The 18,901-nt window shown below is 51.7% G+C and overlaps 1 protein-coding gene across 3 annotated transcripts in view; it reads right to left on the bottom strand.

Annotated features, from left to right (window-relative positions):
- Window positions 1–18,901, bottom strand: part of Sipa1l3 (signal induced proliferation associated 1 like 3) — a 204,655-nt gene that overhangs the window by 20,105 nt on the left and 165,649 nt on the right. For all 3 annotated transcript variants that reach the window (XM_028787588.1, XM_028787590.1, XM_028787589.1), the window contains exons 13-16: window positions 16,489–16,616; window positions 12,150–12,268; window positions 9,739–10,166; window positions 1,024–1,245 (exon numbers count right to left, since the gene is read on the bottom strand). In XM_028787588.1, coding sequence (XP_028643421.1) covers window positions 1,024–1,245; window positions 9,739–10,166; window positions 12,150–12,268; window positions 16,489–16,616 — 897 coding nt within the window. The remainder of the gene's footprint in view (window positions 1–1,023; window positions 1,246–9,738; window positions 10,167–12,149; window positions 12,269–16,488; window positions 16,617–18,901) is intronic.

The raw sequence follows: 18,901 nt of genomic DNA, 5'->3' as shown, positions 1-18,901 counted from the left end.
TCTACCACTGAGCCACGCCCCCAGCCCCTCACTGGGGGATTCTAGGCGGGGGCTCTGCCACTGAGCCACGCCCCCAGCCCCTCACTGGGGGATTCTAGGCAGGGGCTCTGCCACTGAGCCACGCCCCCAGCCCCTCACTGGGGGATTCTAGGCAAGGGCTCTGCCGCTGAGCCACGCCCCCAGCCCCTCACTGGGGGATTCTAGGCAGGGGCTCTGCCGCTGAGCCACGCCCCCAGCCCCTCACTGGGGGATTCTAGGCAGGGGCTCTACCACTGAGCCACGCCCCCAGCACCTCACTGGGGGATTCTAGGCAAGTAATCTGCTAAGTTATGCTCTAGTACCAAAGCCCTTTTTTAACGGCACAGACCACTTCCTCTATCTACATGGAGCTGGAAAGAGTTCAGCTCCTGGAACCTATGTAACAAGCCAGGCATTTTGTCCATTTCTTCAACTCCCGCTCTGAGGAGGATCACAGTATCGTGCTGGATTCTAGTCTAACAGAGAATATGGGAGGCCAAGGTCCAGGAAGAGACCTTGCCTCAGAGCAATAGGCAGAGAGCGACAGAGAAGGATGCCTGATGCCTTTTTCTGGCATTCACACCCACGTGCCCATAAACTCACACACAAACAAATGTGTGAGTTCAAAGGCAAGCAGGAGAGCGAGCCAGCAGCCAGGGAGGTGACTCAGTGGGTGTAAAGTGAAGGTCATGCAGGTCACATGAGCCAAGTCCAACCTCTGGAACCCATGGAGAAAGTTGGATGTTGGGGGACCCATCTCAACTACCAGCATGCCCACCCAGGGACGGGAGTGCTGCCATTACAGCCGCATGCCTCCATCCTCAAATACAGTCCCTTATTTACTGTATTTCCTGTCTGTCATCCCAACTGAACTGTCAGTTCCCTAAGAACAGGGCTCTCTGTCGCCTGTCTTGTTCACAGATATAGATCCAGGGTACAGAACAGCACAGAGAGTCACCCTTTTCCTGCCCCAGAGATGCCGGGTGGCCTCGTGGTGGCACTTACTTCTTGCTCTCAGCGAAGGGGAGTGGCCGTGGTGGGGGATCGTCCGCTCTCTTCCATCCTGACGAATGCTTGCTGTGTGCAGGCTGCTTGGAGAAGAAAGACTTGGGGACCGACGTGGAGAGCTGGAAAGGGCTGCATTGAGAGGGATGGGAGGGCCGGGGAGTCTCTGCACTGCTTGTTTTGTAAACCTGAGTCGGGTAGCCGGCCCTGGAGCCCATGTCACTGCAGAAGCAAAGACAAAGAAGGTCACTCACTCGAGCGGTCAAGGTACACTGTAGCAATAACAATCTATTTACTGTCGCTGTGTGCGCTGGGGAAGGGGTCTGTGTGGAGGCAGGCAGCTCCGTGGACTTGGGCTCTCCTCCCACTTTGTGCTTAGGTTGTTGGGTTTGCGCAGAAGGACCCACTGAGCCCTCACCCCCTTTATCTTGCTTAACTGCTACAAGGAGCCTCCTGCTATCAACCGCAACCAAACTTTGGAAAGTCAACTGTGCCAGCGGATCAAAACTTTCTCCTTGTGATTTGTTTTGGAGGAGGTCTCACGCCACCTCCCAGGCTGGCCTGAGGTGCACAGCAGTCTTCTTGCCTGAACTTCCCGTGGGATAACAACAGGGGTTAGAGGTATGCGTCACCATTTCTAATTGCAAATTAGTTTTTTTTTTTTAAGATAGGAGCTAAGAGAAGTGAAGTGTGCTTTCTGCTCCACTGGTGGACCTGAATTTGATTCCCCCACAACTGCCTGTAAGTGCGGCTCCCAAGAGATCCCATGGCTCTGACCTCCACGGGAATCTGTAGTCACATGTAATACTGACATGCAGACGTACGCACTTGAAGATAAAGACAAATCCTTAGCATCTCTTGTTTAAAGTTTATAATTTTTTTTGTTTTGTTTTTGGTTTCTCTGTGTACCCCTGGCTGTTCTGGAACTCTGTAGACCAGGCTAGCCTCGAACTCAGAAATCCACCTGCCTCTGCCTCCCAAGTGTTGGGATTACAGGCGTGTGCCACCACCGCCCGGCAAAGTTTAGAATTCTAATGGCTCACTCTGGTTAGGTATAGAGTGTCAGGCCTGTCATCCCAGCACTGATGGCAGGGACACAAGGACAGGGGTTCCAGATCACCTCTGACTAAATCCCTGAGGTTTTAGCCAGCCTCAACTACATTAGACCCTGTATCAAAACAGAAACAACCAACCCTCTCCCCACCCCGCCAACCCCCCCCCCCCAAATACCAGTATAAACCACATAAAGGACGAACATTTTGTCACACGCAGTTTCAGATGCCCATGCTGGATTACATGTGACATGCGTTCAGGTACCTGGACCTGACACGTCAGGAGACGCTCCCGAGCAGTGTTGCAGGGTTACTAGCTCTGCAGGTGGCAGTGACAAGAACTAAGGGTGCAGGAAAGTGAGATTAAGCCTCACACAGAGGGTTCCAGGTAAAAGGGATGAGGCCGCCTTCACCTCAGCTGCAGAGGTGATCTCAGACCTTCCCTTCAGCATGGCGTGTGTGGATGTGAGGCCTGCGGATGAAGACTTGGGCTTGGCTTCCAGATGGGCAAGGCTACCTGCGCCCATGTGTGCACTGGCTTTGTCTCTTCCCATTAGTGAATCTGCGTTCTCCTGAGAAATGACCCACTGATGGCCATCCCGAGCTGCAAGTGCACAGGGGTGGCCTGCCCAGGGGCTATGGCCCCGCTCCAGCTAAGATAGGACAGGGACCCGGGGCTGTGTATTCTCCACTGGTGCCGTTTTAGCCACAGGCTGGGTGGACATGGCCCTTTGGCTTTGTGAGGCTGTACAGTACTCCTGCTCCATCCAGGCTCTGAAGGGGCCGGCAGGTCCTGGATGGAGGATGGTACGCAGCAGAACGCTGGGGCCCTGTCTTTGAGGGAAGAACAGGATTGGCCTGGGTGATGTGACAAGGATGACTGGAAAGATCCTTGACACCGGCCCGGTTTAAACATGTCCCACACAGCTCCTCATACAGCACCGGACACTTCCTGCTGCAGGAGTTACCACTGCTGTATTTCAGGTGGGAGCACTGGGGCTGGGAGAGCCTAGACGGCTTCCTTCTAGTGATACACAGGATCAGGGAGAGATACCAGCCTCGAGCTTTCTTCTGTACTCCAAGGTCATCCGCAGGAGAAAGGCCTAATAGACAGATACAAAGCACAGCAGCAGTGGTGTTTCTGAACTCAGTGTGTGTGTGTGTGTGTGGGGGGGGGAATGCTAAAAGCCTTGGTATGTCCACATGACCTTGGCTGGACCGAAGCTATTACTGTTATCGCCAACATTTTAGAGACAGGAACTCACATATCCTAGGCTGGCCTCCAGCTTGCTGTGTAGCTGAGGATGACCCTGACTGTTTCTACTCTTGCTTCTACCTCCCAAGTGCTAGGATACTGTGGTAGCACTGTGCCCAGCCCGGCCACCCGTTATTGTCCCATCTGATGGAAGGGAGGCTGAGCCTCAGAGACCAAGGGTCTGAAGGAGTTCAGTGGCAGGCTGTCAGGCAGTGACGCCGTGCCCACATAGCCCAGGGAGACAGGCTGCACATCACCTGGCTTGCCCTCATCTTGCCCCCACCCTCCTCTGTGTCCGAAGTGACCTGAGGGTCTGAAATGATGGGTTTCACCTGGATTTTATGTCCGTCGCTGCTTGCCACCTTCACCAAGTGCTACCCGCCAGCATCACCACCACTGTCTCTTCTAGGGTCACCTGCCTTCTGTGTTCTCCCCACAGCCACAGGGACCCTGTGGGAATGTGCAACACTCCAGAACTTCTTGTGGTATTGGCTCATGCAGACAGGCAGAGACCCCACAGGTCCCACTCCAACTGCCCCTTCTGTGTCCTCAGTTTCTCCACTTGCCTGTCTATTGAGGAATCACACAATGCGATTCCTCAAATACCCAGGAATGTTTCTACCCCAGGGCCTTTGAACTGCCCCTCTGCCCACAGATCTTGGGCACTCCCTCAACCCCTAGAGTTCTAGGAAAATAGCCAGGGTTTTTTTTTTTTTTCCCTCCCTCTTGCTGACAGATCTATCGTGTGGTTCTAGTCTCCTGACACAGGCAGGGTGGGCCCCAGCAGACCCCAGATTACCTTTTAGGGCTGTGCCCGAGATGGATCCCCAGACAGATCCGGAGACTGCTAGCGCAGCCCGGGAAGCAAAGCCACGTGCTTCCTGCCTGCTGGGAACGCCCAGCTGCGTCAGCTCCACGTGGAACAGAGTCTCAGATCCCCCTAGCTGACTGGCAAATTGCTCTGGAAACCAAAAGACTTTGGCATGTGTACTGCTTAGGGGCCAGGCAGTTATGTGCCTGGGCTTGCTGGGCCATTCAGGTGCCCATGACAGGCGCCAGCACCTGGCAGGGGGCTTGCCCGTTGGGCTTCCATGACGAACGTCTGGGGTGGGGTAATATCTGTGAAGTTGCTGAAGTCATGGACCTGCACAAACAGATACAGGCCATGTGGGCTTTGAAGAAAAGAGCTGGGGCCAGGGAAGTGGGTGGGGCCTTTCTGGGTGGGGCCAGGCTCATCTCTTCCTGGCAGCTTTCAAACTATGCTCTCTCTCTCCTGTCTTCTCTTAAACAGTCTGTTTCTTTCAGGGAAGACTAGAGTGCCCCACCTTCCCTCTAAAAATTAAAGAGCGATAGCATTGTCTAGCCCAGGCCAGCCTCCAGCTTACAACCTTCTTGCCTCTGAGTACTGCAATTATGGGCCTGCCCCCAGAGTGATATTTTTTTAAAATGTTTTTAAAAAATATATGTCAGGTTAGGGGCTCAGCCACCTTCTATGACTCTCACACCCTCCAGGATCAGATCCTGTCAGCTAGTCACAGCAACGTGCCTGCTAGCAGGGCTCCTGCCCACTGTGCTCTCTGATCTCCTGTCACCTTTCCCTTGGGGGTCTACCTCAGTCTCACGGCCACCTGACATTCCCGGAGCACGGCAAGACAGGCCAGTGAGGTACTGGCCTTTGCTGTCGGGCTGCCAGGACTCTTGTTTTCTCTGACAAATCAAGACACTGCCTGCCTCTCTATTTCCCTCCTGAGCCTTGACTGCCATCTGTGTCTCACTTGGTTGTTGTCTGTCTGTCCATCTGTCTCTTCTCTACAGCAGAATGTCAGCCCCACGAAGGAGGACTGGACTTTTCCCTGGAGCATCGAGGTATCTAGAACAGACTGCTGAGGAGAGCTGCTCTGGTCTGGTCTGAGATCCCTCTCCAGTCAGAGTGGCTGGTGCTCCTCACTTAACAGCAACTAGCGAGAGCTCACTCCCTGGACATTTGCTCCAGGCCTGTGCCATCTCTGCGTGACTTAGCCTCATCCTCCCTGGGACTCCACCTCCTGTCTTACCCTAAACACTGTCTTTCAAGGCCCAGACCTGGGGCCAGGGAGCCGGTTCAGCAGATAGAGGCACTTGCTATGCAAGCCTGTTGACCTGAGTTTGATTCCTATAATCCATGTAAAGGAGTAAAGAAAGAAGCAACTTCATCAAGCCAGCCCCTGCAGTCTTCACGGGTGGTACACCGTGTACGCCGACACACAATCAGAAGCAGCACGCATCTGCCCGTCTCCTCCTGCTGAGACCTTTCCTGGCTGTCGTTGGCCCTTAGGATCAAACTCACACAAAATACAACACAAGCACCCACATGGTGACACTGCAGTCTGAAGACATCAGCCACGCTCCTCTGAGGGTGCCTGCTACTGCAGCTCATCCATGACCTTGATACCACGGGGCTAGCCAACACTGGGCCTGGCACACACACACTTGCTCATGGATAAATGGCAAGTGTTGGGCAGGGGCAGATAAGATGTGGGACTCTGGTGACAGGCCTGTCCAGGTAAGAGCCTCACTGGGGTCTGGGTGCTGGGTTCAAGTACCACGCTGTCTGTTATTCTCAAGGACCAGACCCACAATGGTAGATGTGGAAGGCTTCAGAGTTGTCTGCTACCAGGGGCAGAGTAGTGAGCAGATGGCAGAGGTTCCTGGGTCTCTTGAGATGAGGTCTGAGGGGATATGTACGTATCCATGGAGATGTGAGGAACGGGGTGGGAGGGAAGAGCGAGTGGGACAACACCGAGAGCCTGCTGCCCCGGCTGCAACACCACCTTCGCTCCTGTGTGTGTGTGTGGTGTGTATGTATGTGTGTGTGTGTGTGGTATGTATGTATGTATGTGTGTGTGGTGTGTATGTATGTGTGTGTGTGTGGTGTGTATGTATGTATGTGTGTGTGGTGTGTATGTATGTGGTGTGGACGTGTGTGATGTCCTTGCTATAATAAATCCTCCTGTCTCAGCCTTCCCTGGGCTGGAATGATGAGTGTGTATCGCTATAACTGGCTCAATATGTTTCTTAAAATCATCTCATTTCAGCCGGGCAGTGGTGGTGCACGCCTTTAATCCCAGCACTTGGGAGGCAGAGGCAGGCGGATTTCTGAGTTCGAGGCCAGCCTGGTCTACAGAGTGAGTTCCAGGACAGCCAGGGCTACACAGAGAAACCCAGTCTCGAAAAACCAAAAAAAAGAAAAAAGAAAAAGAAAAAAAAAAAGAAAAAAGAAAAAAAATCATCTCATTTCTAACACTGTGTGGTGGCAACTAAGGGTACTTCTAGCACCTCAGAGGCAGAGGTAGGAGGATTACCACAAGTTTGAGTCCAGCCTGATCTACATAGTTGAGTTATAGGTTAGCTAGGGCTACAGAGTAAGGTCCAGTCTCAAAAACAAATAATCTTCCTCTTCCTCCTTTATCCTCCTCCCCCCCCCCCCCACACACACACAAGAGAAGAAAAAGCGAGAGGCAGGTTCATCTCATTGTCCATAGGGTCCAGGGCAGTCTGTAAGATCACGAGTGGGTTGGAAGCACTGCTGCCTCCTAAGGAAACATATCCATTTAAGAGATAACATCTCCCTCCTCTTAGCACCCAGATCACCTCAGGCACCCCATTTTGGGAAATGCTGTTCCACACTAAAACCCGTTGCCTAGGAGAAAACTTCAGGAAGCAGCTTTAATGAGTAGATAAGAATGACTTGCAATTAGCATCAATTGTTTATATGCAAATTAAAGCCACCACCACCAGGGCCACTTGTATAGTGGGGCTCCTCCCACCCCCTCCACGTCTGGGTTTGGCAAATACTTCTCTCAGATACGGGGTAATCTGTTCCCACCCCCTGGCCTCACCCACCATCCACGCCTGGCATCACTACTGCCTTTATATCACGGATTTCAAAACCCTACAAAAATGTTCTTTTCAGTGCTAGGGGTTGAACCCAGGACAGCTCAACAGTGAGGCCTCCAGCTACACCTCCAGTCCACGGTTAGCTTGTTACTGTGTTCTGAAACAGGGTCTCACTAAGTTGACCAGGCTGGCTTTGAACTTGCCATCATCCTGCCTTAGTCTCTCAATAAGCTGAGATGACAGGCCTGTGCTACGAGGTCTAGCTCCCACCAATGTTCCAAGAACAGGGACCACAACAGGCTGGAGATGCCCTGCTATGCTGTCTTGCCTCCACATCCTGGCACTGCTCAGTGGGTACAGTTCTACTTTGTTCTGAGTGGTGACTGGACCGGCTGTCACCTGTGGAGATGGGCCAGTGTTACCTGGGGCAGCACAGGTCTCTAAGAAACAAATGATGAATGAATGAATGAATGAATGAATGAATGAATGAAGCAGTCAGTGAGGTCAGAAATTGAGAACTACTTGTCTAGGAAGGCAGCCTAAGATAGCACCCTCACTCTGCCTTTCTCTTTGTCTCCATGGCAACCTTCCTGGGCTCCCAGAGTCAAGAACTACTCAGATCAGGGAAGCTGAGGACTCAGGCACTCCCATCCTGCAGCCGGGTTTTTCTTTTCTTTTCTTTTCTTTTTTCTTTTCCTTCTTTCCTTCCTTCCTTCCTTCCTTCCTTCCTTCCTTCCTTCCTTCCTTCCTTCCTTCCTTTCTTTCCCAGCTCTCCTATTTCTTCTTTTGGTTATGGGATTTGAACTCGGGGGTTCACAAATACTACATCACAAATACACAAATGCTATATCCCAGCCCAGTCATGATGGTTTTCTAATCTGTTAGAAACCCTTGGGGGAAATCATGAAATCCTTCTAGCAAGGAGGAAGCAGCGTTCTACAGTTTATAACTGGAGCAGACTACTGTGTGCAGCTAGTGAAAATCCCCGCTATTCCTATGCAGAAACAGCTCTCACCCACGTGAGGTTCTCAGAGCGTGGTCCTGAGACTGCACCCATCAACAGCTCAGAGCCAGAGAGACAGCTCAGCGGCTAAGATCACTGAATGCTCTTCCAGAGGACCCAGGCTCAATTCCAAGAACCCACAGTGTGGCTCAGAATCATCTCTAAGTCTAGTTCTAAGGGATCTGATGCCCCCTCCTGGTGTCCTTAGATGCCAGGCACACGTGTGGTGCATAGACACATTCAAAAAAGAGAAACAAAAGAAAAAAAAAAGAAAAAGGAAAAGGAAAAGAAGGAAGCCAGATATGGTGGCACACACTTTTAACCCTGGGATTCTTAAGGCAGAAGCAGGTGGATCACTGTGAGTTCAAAGACCACTTGGGGAGTTCTGGGCCAGTTAGAGCTACATAGTGAGACCCTGTCTTAAAATAAATAAATGAATACTTTTATAAAAATTAAAGAAAAGAAACAAAGACATGGGGTTATACGGTGAATTACGGAGTCCACATGCTCACAGACAAAGGTACCAAGGAAGCTTTTTACCCCAGGAAGGCCCTGAGTTTTGCTGGAAGTCCTGAGTTCAGCCACTCAGGCAGGGACTTCTAGTGTGTCAGTGGGGCAGCTGGATGGGACCAAGGTGGTCCCTCTCTTTCTTGGGCAGACTGTCTACTGCGGTTCCAGGAGCACTAGGTGTGTGGGTTCTGACTCCAGCTGAGGTACATCTCCTCCCCACCTGCCTTCCTACTGGTGCTTCTCAGAGAGCACTCGTGAGACTATGGCGTTCAGCCGCAGCTAAGAGCTTTAAAAGAAAATGCATATTCTTGTACCCCACCCAACCTACTGAGGCAGAGCTCAGGGTTGAGAGGTGGGTTGATCAGGGGTGAGTCTGGGAACTATGGCTCAGAGCCAGAAGCTGGAAGGCCAAAGCAGGCCTTTGGAGAGAGACCTCAGTTGCAGCTGGGAGAGTCACACGACACCACCAGCTGTGGGTGGCTCTGGGGAAGCATTTGCTTTCTCCACACAGAGTGGTTTATGGCAGAGATGCTGGAGCTCCCCTTTGCTCTCTGACTCCATTTTGAGACCAGAAAGCCACCAGCATGATAAGAAGAGCACTCCACGAGGGCAGAGACCAGTTCTCAGGACCTACTGAGTCACGTGGCAGCCTACTCTGCTCTCTCCGGACACTGTGTCGGAAGATGTTAAGTCTCTACTTTTTTGACCTGCAAACACACTTGTGGTAGCAAGATCTGAAACCCCTCACAGAGTTAAAACCATCGGTCACAGAGAGCAGAGAGAGGAGAAGCTAGAGGGTCAGAGAGACCCAGAGACAGACGAAGACAGGCACTTAGGGGCTGCTCTCCCTGTCTGGATTTTTGGAGGCTGACAGGTATGCAGCATGTGTCCTCCAACCCAACTCTGAAGTACAGTTATCAGCAAGCATATATGGGGGAAGGATCTCAACATTAGGGGTGTGGGTGGGAGAGGCGGTCAGGGGTCTCCTAGAAGACCTGGAGCGGGTCGTGGGTCCTCACCTGGGTTGTCTTGGTGGGTCTCGGCTGCCCCCCACCAGGCCGGGAGGAGTGCTGGAGCCTGAGGAGTACAGCTTCGGCCGGTAGCCCTTGTTCTGGCTGGCCACCACAGGTGCAGGGGAGACTTCCCGCCGTCTGTCCGCAGGGTGGGGCCTCCCGGCTGACTCTCTGCCCCCGCCACAGAGACCTATACTTCCGGGGGGCTTGTGCGGCTTGGTGGGCCTCGGTGCTTTGGCTAGGGACATACAACTGGGGCTGGAGGTGTAGAGTGTGGTATCGATGCCACTGTCACTCGAACCTCCCTTGGAGAAGGGGTCCTGCTCTGGCTCCAGCGGGTCCAGGGGGTCGAACCATCGGTCGTCACTATGGCTGCTGGAGGCATTGCTGGAGAGGGTATTGCTGCTGGAATGGCTTGAGTACTGAGGTTCACCCTGGAAGGCAAGGCGGGTGTCATCCTGACTCTGGGGATGGGAGCCTCTGCCCACACTAGCACCCCACATTCTGGCTCCTCCCTTATTGGTACAGTAACTCTACACGATGGGATTTACTTTCTCTCAGCCTCAGTTTATACATTTTGTAAAATGGGTATGTGATTAGAAGTCCTGACTCGTTTGGTGCTTGGACTGACATGTCTCAAACTGAATGTTTCTCAAACTGAGGTCTGGGGCCCCATCTAACCCCAGTCCCGTCCTTCCTCCCTCACATCTTTTCAGTACCAGATCTGCAGACCTGCTGCTTGCTGCCTGTAGCTTCCAGACGCATGCAGAACTGTCACGTTGTCATCTTCCTCTGTTCTCCCTGGATCCTGTCTGCCACTGCCTCCCGTGGGGCTGCTGCCGCCCCCTCCTCTCCATCTCCCTCTCCAGATTTGTTCCCAATATGTGGTCAGAGGACAGTTGTGAGCATCTGTATGGAATCATGTCCCTCCCCGCCTGCTTGAAACTCTCCTGCGGTAATTTCAGGGCACGGATCAGAGTCCTTGCCACAGTTCACGGGCCTCAGTGGTCTGACTCATGCTCTGGTGTCTGAAGCCGCCCCCCTGTCTCTCTACATCACTGTTCCAGCCACACGAGTCTCCTGTGTTCTCTGGATGTGGCAGGAACAAGCCTCCGGGCCTTCGCACTTGTTGTTCCCTGTCTGTGACATTTTCTCTCAGCTCTTTTTACGGCCCTGTCCTGGCTTCATTCAAAGTTACCTCCTGCATCGGCTAGTTTTATGTCAGTCTGACACAGGCTAGAGTCATTAGTGAGGAGGGGCCTCAATTCAGAAAATGCCTGTAAGACCAGTCTGGAGGCAAGCCTGGAGGACATTTTCTTAATTAGAGATTGATGAGAAGGGCCCAGCCCCATAGATGGTGCCATCCCGGGGCTGGTGGTCCTGAGTTCTTCTAAGAGAACAAACTGAGCAAGCCATGAGGAGCAAGCCAGTAAGCTGCACCCCTCCATGGTCTGTCTGTGCATCAGCTCCTGCTTCCAGGTGCTAGCCCTGTTTAAGTCCTGCCCTGACTTCCTTTGGTGATGACAGTGCTGTGGAAGTGTCAGCTGAGGTGATCCTTTCCTCTCTGAGTTGATTTGGTCCTGGTTTTGTTTCAGCACCTCCGGAGTGGTGCTGGCCAAGACAGCTCCTCCCAGGGCTCTGCTGAGTGTTACCTGAGGCCGCGCTACGCTTTCTTAACAAGCTGTTGTGCTTCTGCCTACTTAGGGCTTGTTACCCTCACTGGGATGTCAGTTTCCTGAGGACAGTGGCTCCTCTGGCCTCTTCCTCTGTAATGGTCCCAGTGCTCAGCATGAAAAATAAGGTGGCCAAGATCAACAGGACTACAGGACTACATTTCCCAGCCTTCTTTGCAGGGATGGAGCCCTAGCCATGGCAATATATGTGGATGACTCATGCCATCTCTGGCCTGGGCTGAAAAATCTCCCCCTTGAGCCTCTCTCCCTCCTACCCTACTACTGGCTGCAACAATGCAGGTCCTAGGAGACCCAGGAGATTGGAGGCCTTGAGAGACAGACAGCAAGTGACAGCAGGGAGCCTGAGTCCCTGACTCGCCCTGTGCCACACTGCATTCTTAGGGGGAGGGACTGACTGTCTATAGCTGAAGGTCTCTGAAATGCAGGGGTTGCAGGCACAGGACTTGCCCACCAGGACCTCCATGGTGCAGAGAGGAAGGGAAGGACTTGTCAAGGTTACTTGGCGGAGGGTTGGAGCCTGGATGTTATTTAGCCCCTGTAGAGGGGATTGTGGCTGTGGCTAAGGATGAGCCCTGCTCCAGAGGCCACACCCAGGAGAGCTGCCCAGCCGTCTTCTACAGCCATGTGCTCAGGAAAGCCACCAGCCAGCAACCAGCCATTGCAGGCCTCACTCCCCGGATGAGGCAGGGTAGGGTGGGGTGGGTGGGGCGGGCAGCAACTCACTTTGGAATGCCTATTGGGAGAATCTTTGCCAGCTGCGTCCTGCCTGGAGGGATGCTTGCTGCCAGTGCTTCCAGTCATTGCGGAGAGCCGGGCCTGGGCTGGCACGTGCCACAGAGGTTCTGCAGGAAAAGAGGAGACACACCGGTGCTTAGGGGTGATGCAGGCCAGGGCCTGAGAATCTGCTCTAAACTATGGCTGCACGGTCCCACTCTGGCTAACTTCAGGCTCTATCAATGCATGCCTACACCAGCACTCAGTAGCAGGGGGATCTGATGAGCCTGTACTACGTGTCAGAAAGCATTCTTTGAGCTTTATGTGGTTAACTCAGGGAAGCAGATGCCCTTCCACCGTTGTCCCCAGTGGAGGCTGAACATGTCCTGCCCAGCTGCAGCCGTGTACATGGACAGCCCTTCCTGCTGTTCTAGGGGAGACTTGAATCTCACTGATGCACTGAAGGTCTTTCAATGGTACTGAACATATTTACGTCATCTCTTCATGTGCGAGTGTGAGTGCTTGAGTGCCATGGCGGACGTGCAGAGGTCAGTGACAGCCTTTGGGAGCTGGTTCTCTCCTTCCACTATATTGACATGGATGTCACTTTCTTTTCATTTTTGTCCCTAAGATGGGGTTTCTCTGTGCAACCTTGGCTGTCCTAGAACTCACTCTGTAGACCTGGCTGGCTTTGAACTCAGAGATCTGCCTGCCTTCTGCCTCCTGAGTGCTGGGATTAAAGGCGTGAGCCACCCACCATCCCCAGATGTTGGTGTCTCTTGTTCTTTCTGCTACTTCACAACAAGCTAGCTGGCCAGAGGTTACAGGCAACTGTCCTGTCTCTGTCTTCCATCTTGCTGTAGGAAGCTGGAATTACAAGTGCATAGTGCCACAGATGTGCCATAGCCACATCTGGAGTATGGCCACATTTGGATTACAGATGTGCACCACCACATCTGGAGTATGGCCATGTTTGAATTACAGATGTGCACCACCACATCTGGAGTACGGCCACGTTTGGATTACAGATGTGCACCACCACATCTGGAGTACGGCCACGTTTAGATTACAGATGTGCACCACCACATCTGGAGTACGGCCACATTTTGATTACAGATGTGCACCATCACATCTGGAGTACGGCCACATTTGGATTACAGATGTGCCATAGCCACATCTGGAGTACGGCCATGTTTGAATTACAGATGTGTACCACCACATCTGGAGTACAGCCACGTTTGGATTACAGATGTGCACCACCACATCTGGAGTACAGCCACATTTGGATTACAGATGTGCACCACCACATCTGGAGTACGGCCACGTTTGAATTACAGATGTGCACCAGATCTGGCCTTTTGCATGGGTTCTAGGGATCTAATGCAGGTTATCAGGCTTGTGTGGCAACTGCTCTTATTCAGAGTCAACTTCCTAGCCTTGTATTTATTTATTAAAAATTTTATTACATTACTTGTTAGCCTGTGTGTCCATGTCCCTGGAGACTGTAAAGTCTTCAGGCTTGGTAGCAAATGCCATCTTGCCAGCCCCTTATGTTTATTTTTGAGACAATGTCTCACTATAGAGCCCAGGCTGGCCTGGGACTCATTTTGATCTTCCTATTTCTGTCTTTTCAATGTTGGGACTCTAGACATGCACCACCATGCCTGGCTGCATGTATCAGTCTGCTGGACAGGACTAGTACTACTGAAGTAGATACTGGAACCACCTTGAGTAGAAGGGTACCATCAGTGCTCAGAGAGATTAAGTAAGTGGCTCGAGGTCACGCAGAGAGAAATTGTCAAGCAGGAAGTGGTCAGATTCTCTGCTGCATAGTCCCCCACCATTCTCTGGTTTCCGGCCTGCCAGCAACAACCAACAGTAACCACAAGGGCCTGGACAGTGTCCTAAGGAGGGGCAGTCCTGGTGCCTGGTAGACGTGACTCAGACCTCCAACCATCCTTGAAGGAGAGATGCTTAGGATTCTGCAAAGGGTTTGGATCACCGTGGAGGACCTGTGTCTGACTCGGAACTTACTGCCAGGCCCATGGGAGCATGAGCTTACAGCCAGCAGTTGAAACTCTTGAAGGCAGCCTGGGTACCTCAGGACACTTTGCTAACCTGAGTGCTCTCTGGTACCAGAAACAAGTGGCTGTGTCCACACCCTACGGATGGTGGGGTGACCCAACAGGTTCCAATTCAAATCCCAATTACATGACTCACCCGCAGCAACCTTGGGCAAGCGACACCCCTTCCATGCCTCACCTGCCTCATTCTTGTACCGGGCAGTCATGCCACTGCTGCTGTGACTCAGCAGCAGGGAACATGAGGCACCTAGCACAACGCCAGGCATACGGTGATCATACAAACAACGCCAGGCATACGGCGATCATACAAACAACGCCAGGCATACGGCGATTACACAAACAACGCCAGGCATACGGCGATCATACAAACAACGCCAGGCATACGGCGATCATACAAACAACGCCAGGCATACGGCGATTACACAAACAACGCCAGGCATACGGCGATCATACAAAACCGGGCTGCTGAGGTCACAACTCTCTGCAGGGAGGCCGGCAAGGCCCTGTGTGTGCCACTGCTTTGGCTCCTTGTTAGCCCAACCACTCTTCTAGAATGTTCCCTTTTCTGGGTCTTCCACGTGTTCTAAACTTCTTGATGATGTCTGAGCACAGATCTTCCCGGTGTACATGCGTGTGCACATGTATGTATGTCAGGGAAGGTGTTAGTCACCTTAAACTAAGGTCCCAGGGAAGGAAAAGGAGGCTGGGACTCTAGGGGACAGAAGGGAGAACAGTGGGGTCTGATGTCCCCACTGGGGCCTCTGCTGAATGCTTAAAGTCTCCCCAGTTTGCACTTTGCTGTGTTAAAAGAGCCAGGCAACATATTCCTCTCCTTTTCTGAATGCAGTGGGAAAATAAAAAAAGGACACGAATCTGTCCTGGAAACAGATCACAGATCCATGAGCTGCAGTAGGCAGTGTAGCCCACTGAGGAGGGACAGATGGGTCATAAGCCCTCAAGGCAGCCGAGAGATGAGCAGCAAGGACAAGCTAACGGCCCTTCCTGGGCTGAACCACTGTCTGGTTCAGGACACCCATGCACTATACCCAGTCCCTGGGCATATGGCTGAGGACACCCTTCCCGGCTGCCTGGGAGCCCTCAATGCCTCCCAGAAGCATGTCTGCCTGTCTGCTTCACCTTTCTAACACTTCCATAGCCGTCTTCCTTTGGAACCCCCCTGACTGCTCATCAGAGGTCCTTGGGCTTCAAAGGGGTTACAAGGTTGTTACAAGAGATTGTGTTTTAAGTGTTCGCTCAAGTGGTACAGGTACAGAATTCATAACACTATCTCTCTCTCTCTCTCTCTCTCTCTCTCTCTCTCTCTCTCTCTCTCTGTGTGTGTGTGTGTGTGTGTGTGTGTGTAGGATGTTCAATTCCATCAGTCTGAAAATGGAAATTAAGCTGGGTGGTATGGTCATATATGGCTGTAATCTCAGCACTTGTGAGATATGGACAAGAAGGATTAGAAATACTAGGACATCCTCAGCTACATAGTGTGAGGCTAGCCTGGGCTACATAACATACATCTTTCTAAATAAATGAATGAATATGTAAGGGTTTTTTTTGTTTGTTTGTTTTGTTTTGTTTTTTTTGAGACTAGGTTTCTCTGTGTAGTTCTGGCTGTCCTGGAACTCACTCTGTAGACCAGGCTGGCCTCGAACTCAGAAATCCGCCTGCCTCTGCCTCCCAAGTGCTGGGATTAAAGGCGTGTGCCACCAACGCCTGGCCAATATGTAAGTTCAATAGAATTGATTAAAAGAAAGATACAAAGGAAACGACATCATGATAGCACTCTATGTCCACCCCAGGGGCCCGAATAGAAAGGCTGTTAAGGACACTTTTATGTCACTGGTGGATGTGGAAATGGGTCAGCACTCTGGGGTATAGATTGGTGCAGTTTCTTATAAAGTCAAATACACAATCTAGCTGTTCTACACCTAGGAACACATGCTCATACAGGGACAGAGGAAGATGTTTCTAAGCAGCTTCAAACTGGTCCCCTCAGCATCCCTCAAGCACCAGAGTGGGGTGTGCTCAGACAATGGAATATTAAATACAGAAATCCCACACTACATTCAGTCATGTGGCTGCCTGGCACTAGCATGACGTCACGTCACAGAATCCAGAAGCACTTGAGCAAAGTAGACATGGTCTGATTTTACAGTCTATACAGTCCAAATGCAGCTGAGAAGAGAGGTCACTTGTGACCTCTCAGGACAAGTCCTTGGGAAGCAGCAGCTGCGTTGGGGCCCAGATTGGCTTACCTGGTTTTGGGCGCTCCATGGTGCTTTCCTGGCTGGTCAGGCCACCTGACGAGGAGTCACCACTGGACATGCCATCGTGGATAAAGTGAGGGTCAAATGACAGTAGGGGATGCGGGGCAGCTGCATACCTGCAGGACAGAGAGGGGACAGAGGTGACGTCCTGGAGGGACAGCACCAGAGGAGTTCATGACCTGCTTGCCGGTGGCTTTTTAACATCCAGGAGGCTCTGCTGTGGATGGGAGCTGCTGGCAAGGCTATCTGCTATTAACTGAAGCTCAGCAAAGAGGCTCGCCCGCCCGCCCGCCCGCCCGGGATGTCTGCCAGGGAGGTGGTGGCGACAGGGAGTGCAGGGGCAGAGTAGGCTTCTCAAGGAGGGAGGGTGTACAGGCACTTGGGTGACTGCCCTGCTAGTTTAGGGTTCTGCCTCTTGGCTGTAGAAGAGGGTTACCTAGCCTTCCCAGGTGCTTGGGCCCCAGCCTCACTGCAGGCTCCCTTCTCTCTGAAAGAGCTAGGCAAGCAGGCAGCATTTGGTGGGCACAGCAGACCCAGGCTGGAGAGTACGGGTCTCAAACCTCACTGTTGTTTCTTGCCTAGTCAGGTATAATTAGTTCCTAGGCCCGAACCTCAGTTTCCCTAGCTGTTAGGAGGTGATACACAGGGAGTTGAGACGTCTGGTCCACAGGCTAGGACAGTGTTCCTCTGAAGTTGGAGGAAGATGTCACGGCGGGCAAGGCCCATGGGTCTGTGGCTTGAGAACAAGGTAGAGTTGGGCTCAAACCCCAGCCTTTCAGTTGGGCAAGAACTGTGACTGGATTATAGTTGTTTTATTTTGTTGTTGTTGTTTTGAGGTTAACACTTCATTCTTTTTTTTTTTTTTTTTTGGTTTTTCGAGACAGGGTTTCTCTGTGTAGTTCTGGCTGTCCTGGAACTCACTCTGTAGACCAGGCTGGCCTCAAACTCAGAAATCCGCCTGCCTCTGCCTCAACACTTCATTCTTTTAAAGTATTTTTTATCACATTTATGTATGTGTGTACACACATGCCTGTACCACGTACGTAGAGGTCAGAGGACACCTGCAGGAATCTGTTCTCTCCTCCTAACACGGGTTCTAGGGACTGAATTCAGGTTGCCCAGCGTTGGCAGCAGGTGCCTTACCCGCCTAGAGATCTCAGTGTCTCTGCCTTTTTGCTTCTGTATTGTTTTGAGACAGCATCTCATGTAGCCCACACTGGCTGGGAACTGGTTATGTAGCAAAAGATTACCTTGAACACCCGTTCCTCCTGCCTCCCACCTTTCCTGACGCTAAGATTGCCAGTAAGTACCGTGATACACACTGGGCTGAGTTGTAGTCTTTGTTTGAAAATTACGGTCAAGGTTGGGGAGTGGAAAGACATCAGTGATGCCCCCAGACGGCATCGCTCACCACAGGCAAGGGCCAGAGGTCAAGGGAGGTGGCGGTGGAGGGCGAGAGTTCTCTCACTGTGGGGGCTCCTACAGATATCTCTTGTTTGGGCTTGAATCTGGAGTGACTCCCCCACGCCCAGAGTCCACGTTTTAGAAGCTTGATCCTTGGCTGGTGTTTCTATTCTGGAAAGTTATAGGAGATTAGGGAGGTGAGGTCTGCCCTGAAGAGACAGGTTGCTCCTGGGCTCACACTGTCCTTGGTCTCCTGGCCTGCTGTGGGAGAGCACGTATCTCCCTCCACACGCTCCTACAGGCACGGAAGGCCAAGCAGCTATGGCTCATCTGCCCTTGAAACCACAAGTTATTCTAAGTTGTTTTTTTTTTTTTTGCCAGACACTTGGGTTATGGTGACATAAAAGCAAACACCCCTCTGTCAGAACACGGCCCAAGAATGGAGTCGTGTGAGGGGAATCCTGAGTGCTTGTGAGAAAACCCTGAGAAACCAGGACAAGAGTCTTGGGACCTCAGTGTCTTTGAAAACACAGAACTGTTCTTGGATTGTGCTCTCACGCCTCCCGAGTTGTAATGGATAGGGTGAGTTTACTTCAGGTTGTTCATTACAGCTGGCTATTGTTATTTGTTCATATACTTCCATGGAAAAGAATGTTTTGCCATATGGCATCTCTTATCCTTGTGACTGTACACTTTACCATGAAATTCTTCTTAACCCTCACAGTCTAACTTTTGGTGCTCTGAATAAAGTTGACTATTTTTTTAAAAAATTTTTTACTCTTTTTTTTTTTTTTTTTTTGCTTTAAATATTTTTAGTTATTCTTAACTGTCCATGCAGGAACCTGTGGAGTCCAGAAGAGGGCGACAGATGCCATGGAACTGGACTTACAGACAGTTGTGAGCTTCTACCTGGGTGCTGGGAATTGAATCCAGATCCTTTGGGAGAATAGCCAGTGTTCTTAACCATTGAGCCATCTCTCCAGCCCCTAAAGTTGAC

The sequence above is a fragment of the Grammomys surdaster genome, unplaced genomic scaffold, assembly GCF_004785775.1.
Source record: "Grammomys surdaster isolate TR1022 unplaced genomic scaffold, NIH_TR_1.0 125671, whole genome shotgun sequence".
Classification (NCBI taxonomy): Eukaryota; Metazoa; Chordata; class Mammalia; order Rodentia; family Muridae; genus Grammomys; species Grammomys surdaster.
The sequence above is the reverse complement of the archived record's forward strand: the minus strand, read 5'-3'. Positions and strand labels throughout refer to the sequence as shown.